The sequence below is a fragment of the Myodes glareolus genome, chromosome 3 (assembly GCF_982192425.1).
Source record: "Myodes glareolus chromosome 3, mMyoGla1.1, whole genome shotgun sequence".
NCBI classification, from domain to species: Eukaryota; Metazoa; Chordata; class Mammalia; order Rodentia; family Cricetidae; genus Myodes; species Myodes glareolus.
Window position 1 is genome coordinate 71,098,466 of NC_142028.1, and position 25,970 is coordinate 71,124,435.

The window sequence follows — 25,970 nt, forward strand, 5'->3', positions numbered from 1 at the left end:
CTCTGTAGAATCATGAGAACAAAATGTTAAATACTCAGCAATTTGTAAGCTGGTTGTCAAATATGATCATTATTAAAATTAAGTTATAAATTCACAATAAATTATATAAAAAATAAAAGAGGACAATCTGTGTTGGTGTTCTTCTTCAGGCTACCATCCTTCTTGCTTGTTTTGTTTTTTTTTTTTTTCCTCCTGAGACAGGGTTTCTCTGTGTAGCTTTGGAACCTGTCCTGGAACTCGCCCTGTTGACCAGGTCGGCTTTGAACTCACAGAGATCTGCCTGCCTCTGCCTCCCGAGTGCTGGGATTAAAGGCGTGTGCCACCATCCCCGTTCGCGCCTGCCCCCCTTGTGTTTTAAGACAGGGTTTGTCACTTGGATCTGGGGCTTTCCAATTAGCCTAGCCTGGCTGGGCAAGCAAGGATTTCTGATCTCTGGTATTGTGTTACAAGTGCTTGCTATTGTACCCAGCATCGTACATGAGTGCTGGAGATCAGACTTAGATCTTCATACTCATAAGGCTTTATATACCGATGTCTCTCTAACTCCCAAATTACTTTTTGTTTTGAGACAGGACCTCACAACTTGAACTCATTTCTTCTGAAAATATCCTTTCTTTTGTTGTCTAGAAATTTATTTATGAAAGAATTGTTTTCTTCTTACTTTTATCAGTCTCCTCTTAGTGTCTCTTAGTGGAATTGTTTATAAACTCAGAGTCAGAAGACTTGTGGCAGCAAAGCCATAGCTATGAGACCCGAGTTCTTCCAAACCTCTGCTCTCTGTGTCTTCTGTGGAATCAGAAGAATAAATTTTATTCTGATTCTTAAGAAGAGAAGATGGTGACTGCCCATACAGCCTAATGCTTAATGGGGAAGACTAAGCCAAAAGAACCTAACTGAAGCCAAAGCCTCCACTTTGTGAGCTTGGGCTGTGCTGAATCCTCATGTATAAACTAGGAATGACTAACAATACCCACAGTTATGGGTGATGGATAAGATAAAATATAAAGCATTAAGCATCATGTTCAGCATCAACCACATTTTTCAAAGTGAGATCTGTTTTTTACCATAGTTTTAATTGTATTTATTTCACTTAATACAATTTGAAAATTAAAGATGATTCTCAAATTTATTATTAGAAATATGTGGCAAAAGAATGTTTACATTGGAGTATGTCCAGTAAAATGTTGAGTGTCTCTCTTTTGTTTACTTCTTAGCATCCCAGAAGAATTTTCAGACACTGAGTGGACTCATCTGCCCATTTTTGTCAATCACATTTTTAGTAGTCTGTAGTCATTCTTTTTTTTTTCTTTTTTAATTTACTTATTTTTACATTGTGCACATTGGTGTTTTGCCATGGGTGTTGGGTCCCCCAGAACTGGAATTACAGACAGTTGTGAGCTGCCATGTGGGTGCTGGGAATTGAACCCAGGTACTCTGGAAGAACAATCAGTGTTCTTAACCACTGAGCCATCTCTCCAGCCCTCTATAGTCATTCTTAACATGTTCCCTATGTCCTTGTCATGCTTTCTAGAATATTGTCCAGTGTTGGTTAGTATATGATAGACCTGACTTCAGCTTAGAAAACACATATACTGTGATAAACGTTATTATTCCGTGTGAGTTTTGCTCAGACTTGGTAATTCCTGAGTTTTATTATTGCTTCTTGGTTACTATTTTTTAATTCTCAGATTTATCTAGAACTAGACGTTGTCTGGTGGATGATCAAATGATTCCAGGTCAGGTAATGACTGGCTTGTCTCACTGTTCTTCACAGGTTCGCAAACACATCAATGATCTATATGAAGACCTTCGGGATGGACACAACCTGATCTCCCTGTTGGAGGTCCTCTCAGGCATCAAACTGGTAAGTGCCTTTCTTCTAATGAGTATCCTGCAAGTGAGGCTACTGACAGAAGTCCATACAGATGACCTTTACTGCTCGCTGCCTTGGGTAGCAGGGAGGAGTAGACGAGGTTATTGATACACTTTATTTCTAACTCAGGCATAGAACTTACAAGCAACATCATCTCAGTTTATGTATTATGTATTGTCATGTGAGACCCCTTTCCCCTGATCTCTAAGGATTGAACCTGAGGCCTTATCTGCTAGAAGGCACTGTACAACTAAACTGTATCTCCAGCTTTAGGTCTTATGTCTTGATAAAAATCAGAAATAGTTGTACTTTGTGCTGCCTGACGACTTCTTCATCATTCTTCATTTCTTTCTAGATACTAATATTTCAGGAACACTTATTCGTGTTTAAAGTTTTTTTTTATATAAATTACATTTTTCTTCCTTTAGTTTTTTTTTTTTTTTTTTAGTTTGTAGACTCCCCAGTTCTCTTTTATATTTTTTGTTTTTTCTTCTAATTTTCTGTATTCAGCTAAGGATTTAAAATTTAATTTAAAAGCCCAGGTGTTTTAAATCTCGCAGATGCTGAAGTTGGTGCCTGTACGTAGTCTGAGAAAGCAGTACCGATGGGCTGTGTGGGGAATGCTTACAGGAAAGGAAATCCTGACTGGGCCTCCTGGCCTGTCAAAGGATGGTTCTTATATTATACTTGCTTTGTCTGAGGTGTTAAAATAAGACTCCTTGGGATGTTTGTTTCAGATACCTAAGCCTGACGGGAGCAAGTGTTTCTTGTGCTCCAGCGTCTCTCTCTCTAGTGCCATAGACAATGCAATTTTCACTTGGAAACATCCACACTTGGAGATTGGAAGCATCTGCTGGGGAAAGAGACCTGCAGAGGCGCACAGCACAAGCTGTCTGAGTCTCAGCCCACTCAGTGCCTCTGGTGGGTTCTTAGTCACTGTTTGTTGTGTTAAAAGAATAGAGTTTGGCACACTACATTTCACTGCTTATGTGATGTTCAACTCCTTCTAGGATTGGGGCTTGGCTTCCCTGAGCCCTTTGTTTTGGGTTTAATTTAAAAAAAAACAACTTGTAGTGCAATTATTTACATGTATTTTTAGTGGCCAGAATTGCCGTCAACCTTTGTTAGCATAACTAGCATGTATAATTCCTAGTTCTCTTCTGGCCCTCATTCATTAATCTGGTAAGATATTGGAATTCCATTCTTGTCTGGTGAACTTTATTCCACAACACTACTTCAGTCTGTCTCATACAATTAGTTATTTTTCTTTTCTTTTTTTGGTTTTTCGAGACAGGGTTTCCCTGTAGCTTTTGGAGCCTGTCCTGGAACTAGCTGTTGTAGACCAGGCTGGCCTCGAACTCACAAAGATCCTCCTGGCCTCCCGAGTGCTGGGATTAAAGGCATGCCGTGCGCCACCACCGCCCAGCCCACAATTGATTATTATATTGATGAGTTAACAGTGAGTTTCATATTGGAAGGCCATCTTTTTTTTTGTTTGTTTGTTTGTTTGTTTGTTTGTTTTGAGACAGGGTTTCTCTGTGTAGCAGTCCTGGTTCTCCTGAAGCTCACTACTGTAGACCAGGTTGGCCTTGAACTCAGAGATCCACCTGCCTCTGTCTCCTGAGTCCTGGGATTAAAGACGTGAGCCACTACTACCTGGCTTGATATGCTTTTCAGAGTTTCTTTTGTCTTCTTTTCCTCCCACAGCAGATTTCACAAATGTAGGTAGGCAGACATGGAGAATTGATGATACTCTCAAAATCAGAAGCATTCAATATATTCTACTCTTATCTTGACTTGATTATTTGTCTCTCTTTTGGAGGTGGGTGGTGTTTTCACTTTTTTAAAAAAGAATCATTTATTCATTTTGTGTGTGTGTGTGTGTGTGTGTGTGTTTCTTTTCTGTTCCTCTGTTGTGTTTTCTTTGGTTGGTGGTCGAAGGAGCCAGCAGGGCTGAAGACCCTTCGTCTTGTGAGCATGCCCTCCTGGCGCCATACAAACAGCGAGGATCAGGAGGAGGAAGATGATGATGATGTAGTAGGTCTTCCTGGGAATGCCAGCATCCCAGCTGGCACTACAGGGCCATCAGAGACGCCAGCATTCTCAAGGTCTTCAAGTAGCTTGGTCACCAATTGCTTTCTCTTTCCACCAGGGAATATGGGTCCCAAAGAAAATAGTTAAAACTAATTGTGTCTATTACTACTATTAGATGATCCTGAAGTGGAAATGTTTTGCTTATCTCGGGATGATTGGCACAAAAGTAATCACAGTACTTGGAAATGTCAAGTCCCTTTGTGACCTGGAGACCTATGGCTTTCTGCTGGCCTTGTTGTGTTGCCTGAATCGATTGCAGAACTGTGGATGTGTAGCTGACAGCATGAAAATCAGTTGCTCACAGTTCCACAGTATAGACTAACTGATATCTCTCTTCACTTTTCCAGCCTCTGGGTTCTCACCAAGCACATGCCAATTGTTTTCAAAATAAAGTGTTGTTTGCAAACTCACTGCATGAGATACTTTGACTTTGGTCAGTAATTCTCTAGTTACTGTAAGAAACAGATTTTAACTTGCATGCTCCTAGCTGTTTACTTTTGGTGGAGGATGTGTTTGTAAGAGAAGTCTTTTCTGCAGATAGGTCCTAAATTATAACCCATAATCTGTTTTCAGAGACAGGGTGACTCCCCCAGTCCCTGAGCTCTTCAAGTCATCTTCATCTCCCTTTCCATTGCCGTAGGATTCTGTTGTAGACTGTGATTCTCCAAGCTGTATTCACAGTTGGTTTGAAATGATTGAACAAAGGTTCTTGCTGAAAAAATGTCCCTAAAGCTTTACAGAAGAAGTTATCCTGTTTTGCAGAGAGACCTTGGCATTTCTGTACATTATCCCATTTGGAGAATGTTGTTTGGAAATGCTGGCGTGTACCAGGAGGAACACTCTCTTCTCTCTCTGTGTGTTGGGCTACTTTTTTGCTGCTATAACATTTCCTTATTATAGATCCCACCAAGAACTACCTTATATTTGGTCAGCCTTTAATTCATGTATCAATTTAATATTTACAAATGAATTGGTGTAATCTAATGATGATGATGCCCCAGTTCTAGCCTTAGAAAAATAAATCAGCGCTGCAAAGTGAGGAGCTGTGGGAGCAGATGCCTGTCTCTAGCACTCACTGGGCGGGCAGCCCTCACTCACCCCCTAGTAGTCATGACTGAGCCCTGGGCAAGGGTGACAGGCACCAGATAAAGATGGCTTTTTTGTTTTTTTGCTTTGTTGTGTGACCCAAGGATTAAGTGGCAGAAACAGTTTTCTTCATGATTCTTAAACAGCCTGTCACCATTAAGATTTCATTGCTCTGTGAATTTCATTTGGGAATGTGTGGCTTTCCTAGAGTGACACTCACCTTCTTGGGATTAATTCCTAGATTTTCTCTCCCAGTTTGGATTTTTCTTTTTCTTTCTCCGCCCCCCCCCCCCCTTTTTGTCATTTTTAGCTTTTCTTGAGCACCTTAAACTCCATTCTCTGTACTTAAAAATCGCCCTCCTAGAGTCAGTCACCCTTCTCTCGCCAGTTTGCAATAAGGTTGGTTCTACTTGTTACTGAGTTATGCAGTTAGGGCTTTCTGACTTTTCTCTGCAGTGCAGGTAACTGTGCTTTTAGGAGCCATAGAGCTACACTCTGTGTTCCTGTTAACCTCACAGCAAGCTCTGCTACACACAGGCGCAGAGGAGCCTGTGGAGGAGGCAACACCGGTGCAGTGACAGAGCTCAGATTAGCTGTGGTTTGTGTGATGCAAGACGTTTTGTCAGCTGCTGAGTGTCTGATCCATACATGCAGGCCCTGCTCTCAAAGGTGCTTCATCTAATGCTCCCACGCCTGGCTTCAGCCCTGAGGAATTCTTGTGTGGTCTTTTAGTCCTTGAAATGAAAGAGGAAAGGCTGTGTAGAGGTAAATTGGCATAGCTAAAATTAGCATCCCTGTTTTTCCTTGCAGCCTCGGGAGAAGGGCAGGATGCGTTTCCACAGGCTGCAGAATGTGCAGATTGCCCTGGACTTCTTAAAGCAGCGGCAGGTAAGAACATCCAATGGTATCCGGTTCTGACTCTTTGTCCTTACACAGAACTTGTGCTTTTTGAGAGGATCCATGTTCATGAACAAAGGTGAAACTAAAAAACCCATGGAGGTTCAAAATGAAGATTAAAAAAACCTGTGAAGAAAGTGGTAGGACAAGGGAAGTCCAGGGTAGTTTGTCAGACCTATCAATCTGAGGAAAAGGTCTGACTCTCATGCAGTAATGGCTTTTTTTAAATTTATTTATTATGTATACAATATTCTGTCTACATGTATGCCTGCAGACCAGAAGAGGGCACCAGACCTCATTACAGATGGTTGTGAGCCACCATGTGGTTGCTGGGAGTTGAACTCAGGACCTTTGGAAGAGCAGGCAATGCTCTTAACCATTGAGCCATCTCTCCAGCCCCAGTAATGGCTTTTGTGGTTCTGGGTATTGAACCCAAGGCCATGTGCTCAATAAGCAAGAAAGGACTCTATCACTGAACCAAATCCCCAGTAGTGACTTAAGGGAATGGCTGGCTATTTATTTGTGCCTGCCAGCCTGCCTGCCTCCCTCTCTCCCTCCCTCTCTCCCTCCCTCCCTCCCTCGTTCCTTTCCTTCCTTCCTTTTCTTCTTTCTTTCTGAAAGAGTCTCACTATGTAGCTCAAACTGGTCTGAAACTTACTATATAGACCAGGCTAGCCTCAAATTTACAGAGATCTGCTTACCTCTGCCTCCAGAGTGCTGAGACTAAAGGTATATACCACTACATCTAGCTTATTTATTATTTTGAGGCAAGGTCTAGCCTTATAGTTCACTCTGGTCTCAAACTCTAGACGTTTCTCTATCAGCCTCCCAAGTACTACGGTCATCGAAATGTACTACCAAGTCTGGCCAAGAAAAGGTTTTTAATAGAGTGGAAATATTTGAAACATATTAAACCTAACTATCAAAGGGAAAGAGACATTGTTTCCTTCCTAGATAAGGAAGACAGCAAGAGGTTCAGACAGGGAGGAGAGGCCAGTGAAAGGAAACGACTGAAAATTATCAGGAGAATTAGAGTCACAGAGCTGTGTGTGATGGTCCATGTCTATAATCCAGCAGTTGGAAGGCTGAGGCAGGAGGATCATCATGAGTTTGAGCCCAGGCTGGGCTGCATTGCAAGACCCTAACTCAAAACAAAATGACCAAGGACCGAGGGGTGGGGGGTGGTATAAAAAGATAGAAGTTTCCTAAAATGTTTATTCTAGAAAATATCATAGAGATCCAAGAATCCAGTTTCTTTGAGTTATTTGCATTAAAGAGAATGAGATCTGGCTATCTGAAGTGACCTGGTCCAGATCCCAGAAGTTAGAGCAGAGCTAGGACTTGAACTGGACTGCAGTCTCCTGACATGTGGGCCTGTGTTCCTCCTCCTGTCAGTGCTGGTCTCCACGCCTCTGTCTTCTCAGGCCCAAGGGATAAGAAGCAGAGCACAGTTGCTCTAGTTATTGCCCTAGCTGGCCTGGAACTCTCTATGTAGACCAAACCTACCTTGAACTCATGGGTGCTCTACCTGCCCTTGCCTCCTGAGTGCTGGGAATAAAAGCATGTACCACCAATCCTTGCTGGTGAAGTTTTTGAAAGGGAAAAAGACTTGCCCCTCATTAGGGAGAAAGGATAGGGGGTGAAGATAATGCTGTCTTGTGGTGGGGAAGAAGGTGGATGAGGCAGGGAGGGTCAGAGGGTCCACCTCCCTGGTGTGAGCTCTATGGAAAAAAAAATTGGCATATCTAGGATTGACTAACAACAGTAAGTCAACATGACATTAATTGGCTTGCATTTTTTTAGTCTAATTAACTTGGGAGAATGTTCTTAGTGCTTCTACAATAATGTATGAATGTAACATTTATTACTGTATTGTTAATTCCCCATATGCTCCAATGTACTGCAGGTTCTCTTAGGCTAGGGAACATGTTCTTAACATTTTTAGCTTCAGTACTCATCAAATCGAGTGGCCTATAATTGATGAAGATCTATCTATATGTTTACATAATTTAATAATGAATGGTAGGAGAAATGGAGGCTATTGGAATATTTCGGAGGAAGCCACATTGGAATGTCTGTTGAGTTAGAAAAACCTCAGAGATGTCTTTACAGACAAGCTAAAATAAGAATTGATAAGCTGGAAGTGCAAATAGGGATAGAGAATAGAATTGATTACAATAATAGAAGGAAAATGTGGGCAAATGAGAGCCATAATAGACTCAGAAGGTCAGGAAATCACTAGAACAGTTTCTTGTAATGGGGAGCCCAAGCTGTAGTTATGCAGGAGACCAAAGTGTCTTCAGAATTGAGAAGTCAAGCAAACTGCAGATAGGGCAACACTTGAGTCATCAATGTGTGTGTTAAGATTGTAAGAAGGGTGACAGATGGTAAGGAAGGAAAAGAAAATAAAAGTCAAGTACTAAGGTCATTGAGGAAGTTATTAGAGATATTCTGGCCAAGGGAGGTGGCATCCCAAGGGTAGAGGAAGAACTGTGCCATATGGACACAATGGTACTGTCCTTATGGCAGCTCTCGGTTGTTAGTGACTAGGGAAAGAAGAGCAGGTTCTCCCATCTCCACACCACCCCGGAGTTAGAACCTAAGTACAGAAAAGGGAAGACCTTTTCCAGATGAACTTTAGTGTAACCTCTGAGTGGAGATCACAGGGGTCCTTTACAGATAGATTTCAGTTCTGTAGACAAGACAGAGACCTCCCTTTCCAGCTGTCACAAGTAGCAAGAACTCTGTGAGAGAATGGCAGAAAAGACCAGTGGAGTTGAAGTAGATGAGTGACTTGCTCAGCACACTCTTTTTAAAACTTTACACCTTCATTAAGAATCCTCATCTCAGCTAGAGAGATGACTCAGTGGTTAAGATCACTTGTTGCTCTTTCAGAAGACCTGTGTTCCTATCTCTAGCACCCTTGTGGCCCCTTATTCCATCTGTATTTCCAATTCCAAAAGATGTGGTGCCCTCTTCTGGCCTCCTTGGACATCAGGCATACATATAGGTGAAACACTCAGAAAATAAAAATAAATATCTTAAAACAAAACAAAGCAACCAAGAAGAGCAAGGGTGGTGGAACACACCTTTAATCCCAGCACTTCAAAACTCAGAAGGCAGAGGCAGGTAGATCTCTGTTCAAGGCCAGTCTGCTCTACATAACTGATCAGAACAGCCGTGAGTACAAAGAGAGACCCTGTTTCAAAGAACCAGCAAAATTTAGACCTCAGTTTCCTGCATAGCAGGACAGTCAATCCTCAAAGGGAAGGACTATCTACTTGTCTATGCACATTATGTTCTTGGAAAGGGTTTAGACACTATGGTCTTGGAGTGAGTTTTAGGAGTAAAGCTGAGGTGGGCATTATATCAGGAAGAGAGATCTATGACAGAGAGAAGGAAATGGAGAGAGAAGCAGGAGTAATGAGGGAGAAGAGGCATCTCTTTTAACCCCCAAAGAAACGAACAAGTCAGGATTCTGACTATTGACAAGACTTGCAATGCTGTGTGCTTTGCTGGTGAGAGTACAGAATAGTTCAGCTACCCTGCAAAATCATTTGACAGTTTGTTACAAAGCTATGTATATCTAGCTATGTATGATCTAGCAATCTCCAAGGAGTCTACCCTAGAGAAATGAAAGCATACATCCACACAACAATCTGAACAAGAATATTGAAGCTTTACTCAGAAATTCCAAAAACTGGAAATAATCCATGAACCCTTCAGTGGATGAATGGGCAATCTCAGGGCAAGACAACTGTACAATAGAATACTCCTTGGCAATTACAGGGAACAAGTCATTCATGTAGCAGCTTGGAAGGGAGTCTCAAGAACATTATGCTCTTTTTTTTAAGATTTTTATTTATTTATTATGTATACAATATTCTGTCTGTGTATATGCCTGCAGGCCAGAAGAGGGTACCAGACCTCCCTACAGATGGTTGTGAGCCACCATGTGGTTGCTGGGAATTGAACTCAGGACCTTTGGAAGAGCAGGCAATGCTCTTAACCACTGAGCCATCTCTCCAGCCCCCGAACATTATGCTCTTATAGGGGGTGGGAGGAACTACCTAGTACCAAAGGTTACATGCCATTTATATGACGTTCTAGAAAAAACAAAATAAGCCAGTGGTGATTGGGACTTCAGAATCAGGCAGGGTTTCACTGTTTGAAAGGGGCGTCATGGAGCCTGTTTTGGAAGTTGAGAGTTGTTTTATGTGGTGCTAGAAAGTATTTGAATTCATAGACTCTTCAGCCAAATATTAATTTAACTGTATATTGAGTGAAAATGAGGACAAATCAAACCAGAAAGAAACTTCTTGGGCTCTGAGACTGGCTTAACTTTCTTTTTCAGGTGAAGCTAGTGAACATCCGCAACGACGACATCACGGATGGCAACCCCAAACTAACCCTGGGGCTGATCTGGACCATTATTTTGCATTTCCAGGTAAGGTCTCGGGTTCTTGTTACTCAGTTTGTTCATGGCCTAGAAACCTGTGCTGCTGCCTTTTGCAGAAAGAATTTGCGTCACTTCTCGGTGTTTGGTTAACAACAATGGGTAGCAATTGGAAAGGAGAATTAAAATGAGCCTGGAAACACGATGCTGCATCCTTTGCTCCCAGTGTCATCGTTTTTGGAATTTTTCTCTTGTGATTTGGTCTTGTCCCTAGAAGTCTGGAATTAGAAGTCTGCTTTCTTAGTAATGTCAAACCTGGGCTCATTAGGGTCTCAGCATGAGGGGTAGGGCAATGTTGGGTCTGATACGTTAGGGGATGCGTGAAGAGTTGTTACCCACTCTGACAAGAGTCTCCTCACCTGACCTTTGAATACTGCTGGTTAACCATGGCCCTTTAGTTGCTGTCTGTGTGTGCTGCGGGGAACACAGCCTGTAGGAGCTTTCGTAGTGACAACAGTGGCATCCTGAAATATCTACAGCTCTGAAGGCCTTCCTGGTGCCATTTCTTTCAAAGTTGGCAGAAATTCTTTTAAAGTCTGGATTGTTGTTAGAAAAGAACAGCACTCTTAGGAAAAAGAGTGTTCTTTTAAAATCATTTTTAGTCTGGCCTAACAAAGCTGTTTCTCAGAACTCTCGATATCCACTTGTTGCATGTAGGATGATTGGCTGAGGGGAGCATCTTTTAGTAGGTGTGAAGAGGCACAGGGGTGAGGCCAGAGTGACACCCTACTTGGAGAGATTGCACCACCTTCTGGTTGAATTAGAGCAGCAGTCTCAGAATTCCTTAGACCTTGACAAAATTCTCAGATTGCAGGCTTGTTGCTTAGGACTTTGGTTTAGTGCCAGTGCTGGCATTCTGCAGCATGAGTAAGGTTTGGAATGTGTAGAATTAGTGTGTATTTTTGTGGATGTCTACACCCAAGGTTTGAGTGTAGGAATAACCGGGATCCTGAGCTGGGTGAGTGTACCATTCAGAGTAGAAATAAAAATTTTGTTGAGCCTTTACATAGGACTGCAGTTACCTCCTTGAGACTCATATGAACAGAGAGGGTTTTTTTTTGTGGGAGTAGGGTTGTTTGCTGTTCGTTTTTTAAAAAAATATTTATTTTTTATATATACAATATTCTGTCTGTGTGTATGCCTTCGGGTCAGAAGAAGGCACCAGACCTCATTTCAGATGGTTGTGAGCCATCATGTGGTTGCCGGGAATTGAACTTAGGACCTTTGGAAGAACAGGCAATGCCCTTAACCACTGAGCTATCTCTACAGCCCTGCTGTTCATTTTTTGACATTAAGTACCAGCATTGTGAGCACTTAACACTGTGCTCACAGATATGATACCTGATATGTCTCTGTTTTCCTCGACAGCAACTAATTCTCCTTTAAAGGAGAAAACTTAGAGGCCAAAGAATGAAAAACTGTGTCTCTCAGTTGAAGCTGTGGTGCTAGGGGAGAGGAGCACAATGGAGTGGTTGCTTTCCCAAGACCCTCACCAGGGAGCTGTCTTCTCTCCATTATAACTCTTTCCAGTGCTCAGGGTGTGGCTGGGCAATAGGCTGCTTGTCATGCAGGCAGGAGGCCTTGTGCACCATACCTAATACAACAAACACATTTTCTTTAATTGAAAAATTTGTTTATTTTATGGATATGGGAATTTTGTCTGCATATGTATCTGTAGAGTTATCAGATGGTTGTGAGCCACCATGTACATGCTGAGAATTCAACCCAGCTCGCCTACAAGAGCAGCCAGTGCTCTCAGTAGTTGAGCTGTCTCTCCAGCTCCACAAACACATTTTTTGTTATAAGAAATTCACTCATTTGTGGAAATAGAGAAAATGTAATAAAGAATTAACACATAACCCACATCTAGTTCAAGAATTATTTACTCATAATCATGATCTCCTTTATAGCCTAATTCACTCCTCAAGTCTCAGCTTTTATCTGTACATAGTTTGGTGTGTATCTCTGAAAGATCAGACCTTTTCGTTTAAGCAAGTCATAAAAAGTTCATACCTTAGAATTTAATACTTCATAAAATTATCACATATCTGATTAATGTTATGATGTGCTCAGTGATCTCACTTTTAAAAAAAAAAGTTTGGTTTGACTCAGAATCCAAAATAGGTCTACATATATATTGTATCAAATCCATCTTTTCCCATGTACAATTTGCTGAAGAATTTAGGACTTTTATAGAGTTTATTAAGATACTGATAGCATTCCTGGGGTATCTTCTAACAATGTCCTCTGTTCCTGTGTTGCCTGTAAACTATTAGTGTGGATCTAAACTTGAGACTCAATGGCACAGCTTTAGAACATCTTCCCTTCTCCCTCGCTTCCCCCTCCCTTCTGAGACCGGATTTCTCTTTGTAGCTTTGGCTGACTCTCCTGGAACTCTCTATGCAGACCAGGCTGATCTCTCTGCCTCTGTCTCCTGAGTGCTAGGATTAAAGGAGTACACCACTATGCCTGGTACATTGGAATTCCACTCCCACCCCTCAGCCCCCCACCACCAACAGGGTTTCTGTCTGTAGCCCTGGCTGCCCTAGAACTTTCTATGTAGACCAAGCTGGCCTCGTACCAGTGATCCGTCTGTCTCTGCCTCTAAAGTGCACCACCACCTCCTGGCATATGTCAACTTTTCACTGCTCTTTAGTATTTTGTTATATTACATACTATAGATGTCATTTTCTTTTCTTCAGAAGTAGATGGCATTTGGGCTCCCCCCCCCCCCGTTTGGATGTGAGATTATTATAAACAGTGATGTAATTTTTTTTTACATTTTATTTTTGTATGCATGTATATGCACTCATACTCATGTCATAGTGTGCATATGGAGTTCAGACTGCAACTTTCAGGAGTTCTCCTTCTATCTTGTGGGTTCCATGACTGAACTCAGGCCATCTGGCTTGGCAGTATGCACCTTTAACCACTGAGTTGTCTTACTATCCCAGCATGAATATTTTTATAATAGTCTTTGTGTAGATAATGCTCTCATTTCTTATCATGGGTATCACAGTACTGGTGTTTGGGTTCATGCAGGTTCGTGAAATGAATACTCAATGATACCTCAAGAATTAACTTAACCTTTGTGGCCACAGGGGTGCCCAGTCTCGGTGGGCTGAAGCACTTTCCCTTAGTTCATGGTGTTTTTATTTTTCTCTATATTTACACTTTAGCCAGTAGATTTCCATATCTCAAAACAACCTGAATGAAGCTTCCAAAAATATAAAGCCAAGTGTAAATACCTGATTCATGAGGTACCACAGTTTTCCCGGATGCTCCTAACCAAGTTTTGCATAGACTTTGTATTCTTGGGAAACTCTCAGACAAGATTCATATAGAGCAACAAAAGCTATTTGTAACACAAAGGATGAATTAGGGCTGGGTGCTAACTGGGGAGCTAGGCCAGGTATGGTCCAGAGAGGGTTATGACTACTGGGGATGAGGGTGGGTGGGTGGGGTTGCTTGCTGTCTCTCTGGCTCCAAGCCAACAGGACACTCTGCCACAATTTTTCTCTTTTAAAAAATTTTTATTGCTAGCTGGGCTGTGGTGGCGCACACCTTTAGTCCCAGCACTCAGAAGGCAGAGGCACGTAGATCTCTGTGAGTTCGAGACCAGCCTGTTCTACATAGTTTCAGGATAGGCTCCAAAGCTATACAGAGAAACCCTGTCTCGTGTGGGGGGGGGACTTATTGTCTTTTTTCATATAATATTTCTTGATTGTATTATTTTGTCTCCCCAACTTCTCCCAGATTTCCCCTACACAACTTCATGTTCTTTCTCTCTCAGTGGAAAGAAAAAACAAATGAAAAAGACAAAACAACCACCACCCTCACATACACAAAAAAGTAGATTCCATTTTGTGCTGACCAGCTGCTCCCCAGCATGGGACCTGCGCCAGAGTGTGGTTGGTATATATGCCCAGAAAACTGATTTTTCCTCTCTCGCTGGCATAACTGCAAATAACTTATTTTGGTTAAGGGTGGGACTTTCTGTTCGCTTCCCCTTCTCTGTACTAGGGTTTTGTATGGCTTGAGCTTTGTGGATTCATTTTTGCTTGTATATATACTTATTAGATTCTCATCAAGATTACAGTATATGCATATATATTGTAATATCTTGTTACTATATGTAATTATATGTAGAAACACACAAAGTAGCGCTGTTAGATGTTAGGAGGTCCAAAATTGTCATTTTATCCACCCTTTGCCATTGGTGTTGATGAAGGAGAATACTGATGTTTGTGTACATGTAGATGAGGTGGTGGTTTTTGTTGAAATAGAGGCTAGGTCCAGACTAAAACTTGCTAGTACTGATGAGATTAGTAGCATCATTATCTTTATAGGGAGACTTACAGTTTCTAAAATACTTTTGACACATTTTAAAAATATGTGTTAAGTGGTTGGAGTTCTTTCATTTCAAGTTGTGTTTTTAGTTATGAAAATTCTGAGAGCTCAGAAGCATATGCGATCCTTATGTGTAGTCACTTTACATCGAGACAGAGGCTAATATTTTGTTCTTTATACTTCAGAGACTTTTTCCCTCTTCTTTTTCTTTAAAGAAACAAAACCTTCAGATACAGCCAATTTTCTTGTTCCTTCTGCCCATGGTAAATACTCTTCTGAAGCTGACATATATCATTCCTTAAATGCTTTTGTGTCTTTATAGCAGATTTGGGGTCATAAACAATATGTGCTAATATTTGTATGTTTTATATTTTCAATGTGCCCGTTACAGCCTTGTATATGTAAGGCCCATGCTCTATTACCAAGCTAAATACCCAGCCCTAAATTTTGTGGGGTTTGTCAGTGATGGTGAAGGGTGGCCTGGCTTGTTCATCTGAACTGTACCAGAGTGTGGCATGAGTAGTACTCCCCACAGCTGTGCCGCACGTTCATAGATTATTACTTAATTATATAAACAAAGTGCTCATTGTTGCAGTGAGCATCCATCTGTGTGAGGCCTTCCATTAATGGAAGGAGTCTGAGAATAGACCCCTCGACTGCAGTTTCTAGGTTGTATGTGGAGCCAGAGGACAGCTTTATGGAGCTGCTTCTCTTCCACCTTTATGTGTGTGGGGGGGTTTCAGTGATCAGACTTAGGTGGATTACCTTACTCAAAACATCTCTTAACCTGCTGAGCTATCTCACCAACCCTTCTTTCCTGTTTCTTGCTTATAGCTTGTCTACAAATCGCTTTCAAAACTACTGTATGACTTACAATACTTGTTAGGTAATATAATTATTTGGCATATTGCATGTTTCTTGTTTGTTGGTTTGCTTTTGATCCCTGCACTAGGAGTAAGCTTAGCACTAGTGGTGCCTTCCTTGTCTTAGAATAGGCACTCAATGAATATTCATTAAGTGATGGATTGTTTCATGAATTTGATCATCTAAAAGCTGTGAAGGTAGGTTAACCAGAAAAATGGGCTATGATGGCTGTTTTTTTATTAGCACGCTCAAGTGAGGAAACTGAATAGAGTGGGCCACGTGTGTTTCCAGCAATAACAGAACTCCTTTTCTCTAGGTTTGTTCAAGCCTATTTTGTGGTGTTGAGAACTTTTAGTTTTCTCTCCCCTAACCTCCCTCCAGAGAAGGTCTCTTGTGGCCCAGACTCTTAATGAACTTGTGATCCTCCTGCCTCCACCTCTCCAGTGCTTAGGGTTATAAGTATAAACCACCGTGCCAACTGATTGCTCCTCATCCTCTTTGAGGCATGCATTTTATGTGCTTTATGGTGCTCAGCACTTGGGGTATGATAAGGTGTCATTCATGTTCATAGAGTGAATGAATAGATGTGCTCTTTAACTCTGATTATATCTCAAGTAGAACTATGGGTAATACATGATTAATTACAAGAAGCCGAAAGAAAAGACTTTTATTATAAGTAGCTCTCAAAAGTCCAGTTTCCCAAAGGTATAGCCATGTGTTCATAGGCTGTACCAGGAGAAGCTCCATGGAGAGGTTAGTCTTGTGGTCAGAGTTAACCTAGTAAAACAGCGGAAGCAGCCTCCTCTAAGAACAAAACACAAGCTTCTGAACTTTCAATCTTGGTTTCCTTAGAATCTAGTCAAAGAAAAAAAATATACTGGAATCTCTGTGGGAGCTAGGGATGGCTCCTAATGTTTAGCTCCAGGCATAAAATGGAATAAAAGGAATTGCTATAGATCGGATGGGAGTGCTTTATGGAGATTGTATCATTAGTCTCGTCTACATCCCCATTACGTAGGTGGTAGTGTCCACATTGTAAAGCTAAGGAATCTGAATCACTGAGTAGATTAGTTAAGCCACTTAGCTTAGGTGAGATTTGAACCTAGTTCAACCTCACTGAAACTTCTGTTCCTGTCTTGACCAGTTTTTCTCTGCAACAGAAGAAAATGATAGAGCTGATATATGCAGACATTTAGAAAAGAATAGACGCACAGAAGCAAATATAAGTTTCATAAGCTCCCAGAGAAACCCTACAGCAGTGATAGTTATAATTAAGCTTCTGTCTCCTGTCCCAGGTTGATCTGTTTCAGCGATTTGTTTGCGTATATGTAATTGATGACAGTCAAGCTTATACCTTGCTGCATGCAGCTTAAGAGTTCCATTATTTCTGTTTCGTCATTGGATTTGTAAAGGTTTGGTGACTGCATTAACAACTTGGTTGCATTGTCATGGTTTTTGTTGAGGAACTGATTTACTAAATCTGTTTTCCATGCTCTTCCTTGCTGTGTTTCATGTTGTCCATAAGATGGCGCTGCAGCTTTGTTGTCATCTTTAGCTACAGGCTTAGGGGGAAGGCTCCTGCTGAAGTAGGTGGGCAGTTTCAGGAGCGCTACATAGGAGGAGGGGCTTGAGGGTTTCTTTGATCTTGCCTTCCAGGAAGGTTCATTTTAGGTTCAGGGAAGGTGGGTAGGGCTATGTTGATAAAAAGTTTTTGGTGCTTATACAGAGCTGGCATGGCAGAGAATTCCTTGAGCCCAGGGGTTCGTTGCTAGCCAGAACAACATAGCAAAACCCCATTACATTTATCATACACACGCACTGGGGATGTGTGGCTCAATGTGGTATGCTCGTCTCTGTCATGTACAAGGCCATAGAGCTGGCACGACAAAGAATTTCTTGAGTCCAGGGGTTCAACACTAGCCAGGACAATATAACAAAACCCCATTACATTTAACACACAGACGCAGGGAGGGTGTGTCTCAGTGGTGGTGCACTTGCCTTTGGCATGTGCAAGGCCCTCTGACTCGCAGCACTGTGGAAACAGAAAAGGGTAAAAGCTACAACAGAGAAGACACATGCATAGCTCTTTTCACCATTCCATTCAGAGACAACCTTTGGGTTGTAGTGCATTCTCACTTGTTAGACAGTGCACTGAAAACACCGGGGTAGTGGAACCCTGCCGATAGCACAGGGTGTGGTCTGTGCGGCTCACTTAGATGTAGTTCAGACTTCATTCCCTGTTTCAGTTTAAGTGAAAATCACCTGAGTCTTAGTCCCACCACCACTATTCCCTCCCCCAATTGGCAGCAGGTGCTAGATTTCTTTATTGCTCAACTGCAGAGTCCAGTTGCTGGTTTAGAACTGTTGGGGTATCTTCTTGTTTCATATGGCTGAGAGCTGATTTCCCTCCCTCTAGTGATTAGAATGGAGCTGAAATGAAAAGTCTTTTTTATTCTTTAGGTATTCTTGAGACAGGGTCTCACTCAGTAACCCAGGCTAACTTCAGACTTGCTTTGAAATCCTTCTGTTTTAGCCTCCCAAGTGCTGAGATTACCGATATAAACCATTTTGCCTGGTTGAAATGAAGCCTTAGAAGGATTGTGCCTGGTGTTGTCACTTAACTAAACTTGGACAAGTTAATCAGCTTTCTTAAATCTGAATTTCTTTACTTACAAAATTGGGCTTCACATGGTTGATGCGAGAAACAGGATAATGCGTGCACGCGCACACACACACACACACACACACACACACACACACACACCTTTACAGTATTTGGCACAAGCACATACACACATACCTTTACACTATTTGGCACATACATAGTGTTTAAAATATGGTAGTGTCATATTTTGGTAAAAGCAGCATTGATGATTACTAATGAACAATTGTCAAATGCTGTTGGAGAACTGGCTTTTTATATTTTATTAGCAAGTGATCACCTGTCCATCAAGCTTTAACATACTATACTCATAAATCGATTTCCAGGTCTTTCATCCATGTGTTAATGGCCATCAAAATTAATGGATGCTTTTCTTTCTTTCTTTGGAAATGGCCATAGATGCCACAGGAGATTAGATTGTCCATGCCCCTTTTCCTTTTCTTAATGGAAGGAGTCAGCTCTAGTCTTTCTTAGGTTAAAATATGATTACGTATATCTTACTTGCTATTCTCCTTTGGGTATTTTGGAGCAGTGATTAAAACGTATTTCATTTTGGAGTTTGGGAGCCATAATTGCAGCTTCTCCAGTCTCATCTCCCTTCCCCTTGCTGGTTAGTACCAGCTGAGCTGGTTTGCTTCCCCCCTCTTTGATATTGTTCTCCTCCTCCTCCTCCCTCCAGGGTACCTCTCTTCCTTTCCCCTCCCTTTTCCATTTACTCTTACGTTCTCCCCTCCTCCTCCCTCTCCCTGATTTCTAGCTCCTTTTTGCGTTCTGTTTGTGTTACTGAGGGCAGTGCTCCAATTACCTCATATTTCGAGAGAGGAAGCAGCAGCCAATCCGGCTTCTGTCTGCTTTTAGGTCAAGTGATTTCTGAACTGCAGTGAGATGCTTTGAAATTTGTCTTGTTGCAGCTCTGAGCCTGTAAGATGGCTGTCTGAATCGAGCGGCTGGAAGAGACAGAGAGAGGCGAGAGGCGGGGAGGGAGGAGAGGATAGGAGGGATTGCCGGCATAGTGCTTTTTTATTTTTTATTTTTTTTAATGTGCATCGAATCCGATGAAGCCGACATTGGAATTTCTCTGGGATCTAAGGACTGATTTAACTGCATTTTTTTCTGAGATTGAGAGAGGAAAGAAATGGGAAATTCACTGGGCTGTGTTAAGGAGCCGAAAGAGTCCATAGCTGTTCCTGAGAAGGCTCCCTTATCTCCCAAGAAGAGGGTTCGGTTCAAAAGGAAGTGGAGAGGGAAGAAAACCCCTACTCTAGAAGCACCTCACAAAGAGAAGCCTTTGGAAGTCACTGGAGTCATTGAAGAGACTAAAACCCTAACCAAGTTCACAGCGAGTCTCCCAAAGGAGCACGGAGTGGGAGGGGCAGAGCATCCCCCATCAGACGTTTTGTTGCTTGGAGACTCAGCTCCCAACTCAGGGGTGGGTGATCAAGGGATGATTGTGCAGGTAAAGGAGAGATTCCAAGCAGAGATCCAAACTGCTCACCTTTTGTTGGAGGATGAGTCATCAGTTGTTGGAATGGTCTGGGATTCCCTGGAAAAGGGTATGACAGTCATTGCTCACCTGCTTGATAACCCAGCGGAAAGGAACTGTGAGAAGTCTGTGAGCCAACTGGTGGAATTTCCGAGGACAGCATCCTGCAGCAGCAGGGCTGTGCTGCTGCCTTTGCAAGGAGAAACTGCAGTGGAACAGGGAAGCACGCTGCTTGGATTTCAGAGCAGCATTTTGCCTGGGACAGACTACGCCTCTGACACAGGAGATCAAGACCAACTTTCAGAGGGATGGAGTGTAGGGGGAAGAACCAAGAATGTTCTGAGTGCCCCTCCCACAGGTTCTTGGATTGCTAAGTATTCTGTTGCTTCATCAATACTAAAACAGTCAGTAAACCCTATTCACATAGAAGCTACCCAAGTGGGTGAAGTGTCCCTCCGGGGTCCCATATTGCCTGCTTCCCAGAGTGATTTATCTGTTGGTGGCATCACCGTGAGCATTTTGCCATCTTCCTCTGGCTATGGCAGTGATGGGCTACCCCTCCATGGGATCCGGTCTGAAGATACAGAACCTGAAAAGACCTCCACACCCTTCTCAGAAGAGGATGGTACCCTGTCTTTGGAGGCAAGCCATACTGATCGTGGGGTCTGGAGGAGGTGGGTGGTATATTTGGGGTAATCAAACTGTCTTTTGGATTCCTGCCTGTCAATCATATTAAAGTAGAGTAGGGTAAACAGTCAGGGTCTTGGTGCATTTCAAACTTCGCACTACATGGGGGATTGCTAGGGTTTGGCAAGCATAATCTATTTCAGGTCTGTCCCTTGATGCTTAAAACCAAGTCTTGTTAGCTCTGGGGAATCCCAGGTGTTACATTTCCATGTAGTAGAATTGCTGAAGCTCTCTGGCAGGATTATCTTTCAAGGTGCAGTGCTAGATATTCTGCATACTTAGGCAGGGTGTTGTTTTGTTTATCCCCTTTAAGAAGTTGTGGTGTAGCATAAAGGGTAAAGGGAAGCCTAGCTTAGTTCCTAAGATTGATATGGGGGCATAAGGAATCTTGAAGGCTTGGGGAGCAAGGCAGTTGTCTTCAAGGTGCTTGCTATTCTCTCTGGAGAGTGGTATTATTAGTAGAGCTAATGTAGTTTCTTCCCTGTGAGGTTGTATCTAATGATCACACTCATTGTGTGTTTGTATAGGAGAAGAGGAATGAGATTGGGGCAGTTTGAAAGTTCAAAGCCACAAAGTTCACTTTGTGATTGAACTTGTTTAGGGCTTTAATATGTCTTGTTTGGCAATGGTAGTAATATTTCTAGGTCTCAAAAATCACCTGAGAATTCAGAAAACTGGATACCGAGGTACGGTCACAGGGCAATTCTGGGTAGCATACAGTATAGCATGTAGATCATCCATGGTTGAACTTTTATTGGTGTGTTGGCCTCTGCAGCATATGAAACAAGTTCTAGAGATGCAGACTTTTTTTTTTTTTTTGTGGCTAAGCTGTGGACTATGGACGGACATATGTAACCTAAGAAATAACTTCTAAGAAATAACTTCATAGGTTAAATGTGAAATTCCTTTAGAATTAAAATCATTAAAGCCACGGGTCATGAAACCAGTATCATCTCTGTGTGGTAATGTGTCTTCAGGGACCTTGTCCCTTATTTGCCAACTATCCACAGGCCTATAGGACAGCAACAGCTAGGAAGAGAGAGGGCAGCATGTTCTGACTACATAGGTATCTGTGAATGTGGGGTGGGACCCCTGGACAAGCATCTGTCTTGAGTACAAGCTCCCGCTGTAGTGGAAGCACGAGGCCAGCACGATTGGAGGAGCAGCTGTGGCTGATCACACACCTTCTGGCTCTCTACTGTTGTTTCTAATGTGTTAGAGTAATAATACATCCCAGAGAATAATGTTAGTTACAGAGTAGCATCTGTCTGTATAAACTTGTTCTGCCTCATGCTGTTTGGCCCAGGCGTACTCATGGAGCTTTGGTGACACAACCTTATACCATGAGTTTGTTGCTTTTCAGAAATGGAACTGATGCCCATTCTTGCCAAGTGCATATTTTAGACAGTGGAAGTTATTTGTGGCCAGTGTGCAGTTGGAACTTCTGTTATCAGGAACTAGTGAGAGTAGAAGCAGGCGGGTAGAGGGCAGCCAACAAGCATGGCTTTCAGAGCACTGAGAAGCTGGAGGGAGAGCAGCTGTGCTCTGAGGTCAGACAAGGCCTCGTGGCCCTTCCCTCCTTCCAGGACTCTGTTCCTATCTGCTGTCAGTGTCTAGAACACTGGGCTCCTTTAAACAAGGAAAATCCCTTCATCTTCCCATCTTAGCTCCTGCCACCAGTGTCTTGCCCATACAGTTAGTGGATCCTACTGCACAAGGAAGTGAGCTTCATATGTCCTTCACACACCTCAGCGCCCCTACAATTTGGAGGGGGGTAGCTATATAAGTTCTGGGGCCAACAATGGGGATGAGGTCAGCTGGTATACTGTTTTCTGGGCCTTTTTCAATCCTTTCCCCATTTCTCCTCTTTTATCATAGGGGAGTTGTTTTACTCACCTTGGTTTTATATTGTAAGAAAAAAGCAAAACTCAACTAGACGTGATATTACTGGGAAAATGTAGACGATAGTTTTGATTAGTATTTTTTAAGATTTTTCTTTTTAAATATGTACTTAATTAAATACTGGGCAGGGTAGCTTGTACATACCCAGCCCTTGGGAGATAAAGGCAGGAGGAATAGCAGTATTTCATGACTCTCAGCTACATGGTGAATTCTAACCCAACCAGGGGCCTGCTATGTGAGACCACCATCTCAAAAAACAAATCAAGCAAAAAGTTAATTAAAAACATATAGAATTATTACTTTGGGCCTACAATAGTGATGTTATCTTAAGAAACATTTTGAAGACAATTACTGAAGTGTTTATGGAGAAAATAATATATATCTTTTAATAGTAATAATTAAAGTCAATTGGGCAGTGTGGATGAAACAAAGTAGCTAATAATGGTGAAGCTAGGTGCTGGGTGTATAGCAGCTTTTACTGTTACCTTTTGGTATGTATTTGAAATTTTACATTTTCTAGTGATATTTTGTTTGTGATCTAACAAATAAAACTTGCCTGAAAATCAGAGTGCTGAGTGAGCCACTAGTTAGCCATAGAGACCAAGCAGTAGTGGTGCCCGCCTTTAATCCCAGCACCTGGGAGACAGAGGCAGACTGATCTCTGTGAGTTCAAGGCCATCCTGGGCTACAGAAAATCAATCCAGTCTAAAAAAGAAACAGAACCAGGAAGTGGTGGCTCACACCTTTAATCCCAGTACTTGGAAGACACATATCTTTAATTCCAGCACTAGGGAGTAGAGACAGGAAGGAATATGGCTGGACAGGAAGAGGAATATAAGAAATATCATGCAATCAGGTTTCATTGAGATAGTATGCTGTCTGAAGCTGTCAGTCTGAGGTTGCAGTCAGTCCGAAGAGACAGTCTGAGGACAGGATACCCCTTTCCAGTGGTTGGCTGCTCTGCTTCTCTGATCCTTCAGCTTTCACCCCCTCATAGCTGACTCCGAGTATTTATTATTACGACCAATTAGAATTTGTGCTACAACATTTCATATGGTAGATTGGGGAAAATGAAACATAACAGTAGTGATAAAATTATTATATTATTTAATGCATATACTAAAAGGGGGCTACAGTTCGGAATGTTTGACATGTCCAGCTGAAGTGGGTTACAAGTGTGGAATGGATTAGCTGGTTTTGAATCCCAGCCCTGCAGTTTATAGTGTACCTTGTGAATCTGTATATTGTGGGTCATCATAGCATGCAGTTGGTAGGACTGTTAATGGGAGTTAAATGAGTTGAAAGCAAAGTTCAGTGTGTATTAGCAATTAATATCATTTTAAAAGTTTTATAAATAGCATGAAAAGGAAAATTCCCTTGTATAAAAATGAGAACCTCTCAGGAACAAGTAGTTCATGCGCACATACACACAGCACACAGTCCCTACAGTTGCCTCATACACATAAGAAGACTCACTGCTGAGTCATATGATGTCATTTATACTATTCATGGCAAAAAAACCTTAAAAATGCCTATTGCAGGAGGATTTAGCCTCTGGGGACAAATATAAATTTATACCATAATTTAGAATAAAAATGTACACACCCTATATGACCTTAGCCTTTCATTCTTGTTACCTTCTCTTACAAAGTTCTGAATTAGAACTCTGTAGGTCTTCCACTGACCTCTCCTGAGATTCACAGCTGCTAGCTGCTAGGAAGTTTCCCTGCTTGGACGTTTATAATAAGCTATGCGCTGACCCTCCCTTACTGTTCTTAAATGAAAGTTTTCAGGGTGTGATGGCTTCTTTCTAACCGTTTGAGGTCAGCTGGGAATTTCCGTTGTACCATAATCAAGCACGTGTGTGCTCAGAGCATCTAGTCCTTTCATTTCCTCAGGCTGATACAGAGTTACAAGTCTAGCTCCTCAGCCTAGCATTCCAATGCTCCATAATCTAATTTCTGTCCAACATTCTTTCCTTTCTTTTCCAATTTCAACTTTCCCATCTTAACACATCAACCCCTTATTTACCCTACCTCTAGGGTATGTGTGAGGTCTCACTACGTAGCCTAGACTGGCCTCCAAAAGATAATTTTATTATCTCAGTGTTTAGTTTGGAATTCTCTTTTCCTTTCCGTTTTTCAGTTCTGTAACATCCTTTAAGGATGAATCTAAGTCATACTCATTTAAGAAATCTTATTGATCTTTGCAAAGCACAGTAAATTTCCATCCTCCTGAGACTCTCTTGGGGTTCTATTATTATTGCTGCTTATTAGACATAGATAATAGATAATTTTTAGATAACTGTTAGATATGACAAAGCTGAGATGAACTTTTTAGCTTCAGGTAGCTGCTGTAAACAAAACTTATTACTGGTTTTGAGTTTTTATACAGTTTTGTTATGGCCTCTCAGTGAAGTTATAGCTAGCTCATTACCAAAAAACAAAACAGGCAAGATTAACTGAATAAATCTATGTCACCATGTACTAGTTCAATCTGTACTAATTTGGGTAGAGATCAAGTGACATAATCCATTTAAAGAAAATGAGAGACAAAAGAGCCAAGGAGATCCAGTTATTCTCCTTGGGAATATAGCCTTCTAACTTGAAGTGTTATATGTAACTATATATAAACCTTAATACTGAAAATGTTTTTCAAAGGACAAAGAGATGCTTCAGTGGATGAAAAAGGTACTTGCTTTCCAGCTGAGTTCCACCTTTGGAACCTGCATGATGAAAACAGAACCAGCTCCTCCAAGCTGATACCCACATGCATGGTGGAGTAAACACACATGCCCTCCAACACACACACACACACACACACACACACACACACACACACACACACACACACACACCAAATGAACAAACAGAGAAATAAAGAAATTAAAATGTTTTTAAGAGGTTGGATGGATGATTTGGTGAGTAAAGGTCTTCCTGCGCAAGATTACAGGCCAGGGCTTGGATCCCCAGTACCCATAAAAAGTCAGGAGAGTGGCTATTACTGCTGAATTGCTGAGTTCCAAATTCAATGAGAGACCCTATTAAAAAAAAAAACAAAAAAACACCAAAAAAAAAAAGCAAGGTGAACAGTGGTAGAGGAGGAAGACACCCAAAGTTGATTTCTAACCTTTGCCTGTGTGTACATGCATGCATGAATGCACATACACACACACAGACCTAAATAAATTTTGTAGATAACCCAGTAAGTGCTTGTCTTGCTAACACAAGGATCCCCAGAACTCATATATAAAAATTCAGGCATGATAACTTGTAGTCACAGAGCTGGAGAAGTGAAAACAGCCAGCCAGTGAGTTTCAGGACTGTAATAGATCCTGTTATGTCCCCTCTTCTCCCTGACAGGGCTTCTGTATGTAGCCCTGGCTGTCCTGGAACTCTCTGTAGACCAGGCTGGCCTGGCCTGGAACTCAAGCTCTGCCTCTCAAATCCTGGGATTAAAGTGCGTCACCACAGTCCAGCTGATCCAGTCTTTAAAAACAAAACAACAAAAAGGTGTTTGAAAACTGAGGAACAACAGCTGAGGTTGTCTTCTGGCCTGCACACACACCTCTCCTCTTTTGTGTGTGTGTGCGTGTGTGTGTGTAGATCAGAGGACA

General features: G+C 41.9%; 1 protein-coding gene across 16 annotated transcripts in view; it reads left to right on the forward strand.

Annotated features, from left to right (window-relative positions):
• Macf1 (microtubule actin crosslinking factor 1) overlaps nt 1-25,970 on the forward strand; it is a 333,972-nt gene that overhangs the window by 142,397 nt on the left and 165,605 nt on the right. For 8 of the 16 annotated variants that reach the window (XM_085686536.2, XM_085686537.2, XM_085686541.2 and 5 more), the window contains exons 3-6: nt 1,775-1,864; nt 3,815-3,910; nt 5,864-5,941; nt 10,305-10,397. In XM_085686536.2, the coding sequence (XP_085542662.2) occupies nt 1,775-1,864; nt 3,815-3,910; nt 5,864-5,941; nt 10,305-10,397 (357 nt within the window). The remainder of the gene's footprint in view (nt 1-1,774; nt 1,865-3,814; nt 3,911-5,863; nt 5,942-10,304; nt 10,398-25,970) is intronic. The other 8 variants (XM_085686539.2, XM_085686554.2, XM_085686543.2 and 5 more) reach the window with 1 other exon arrangement.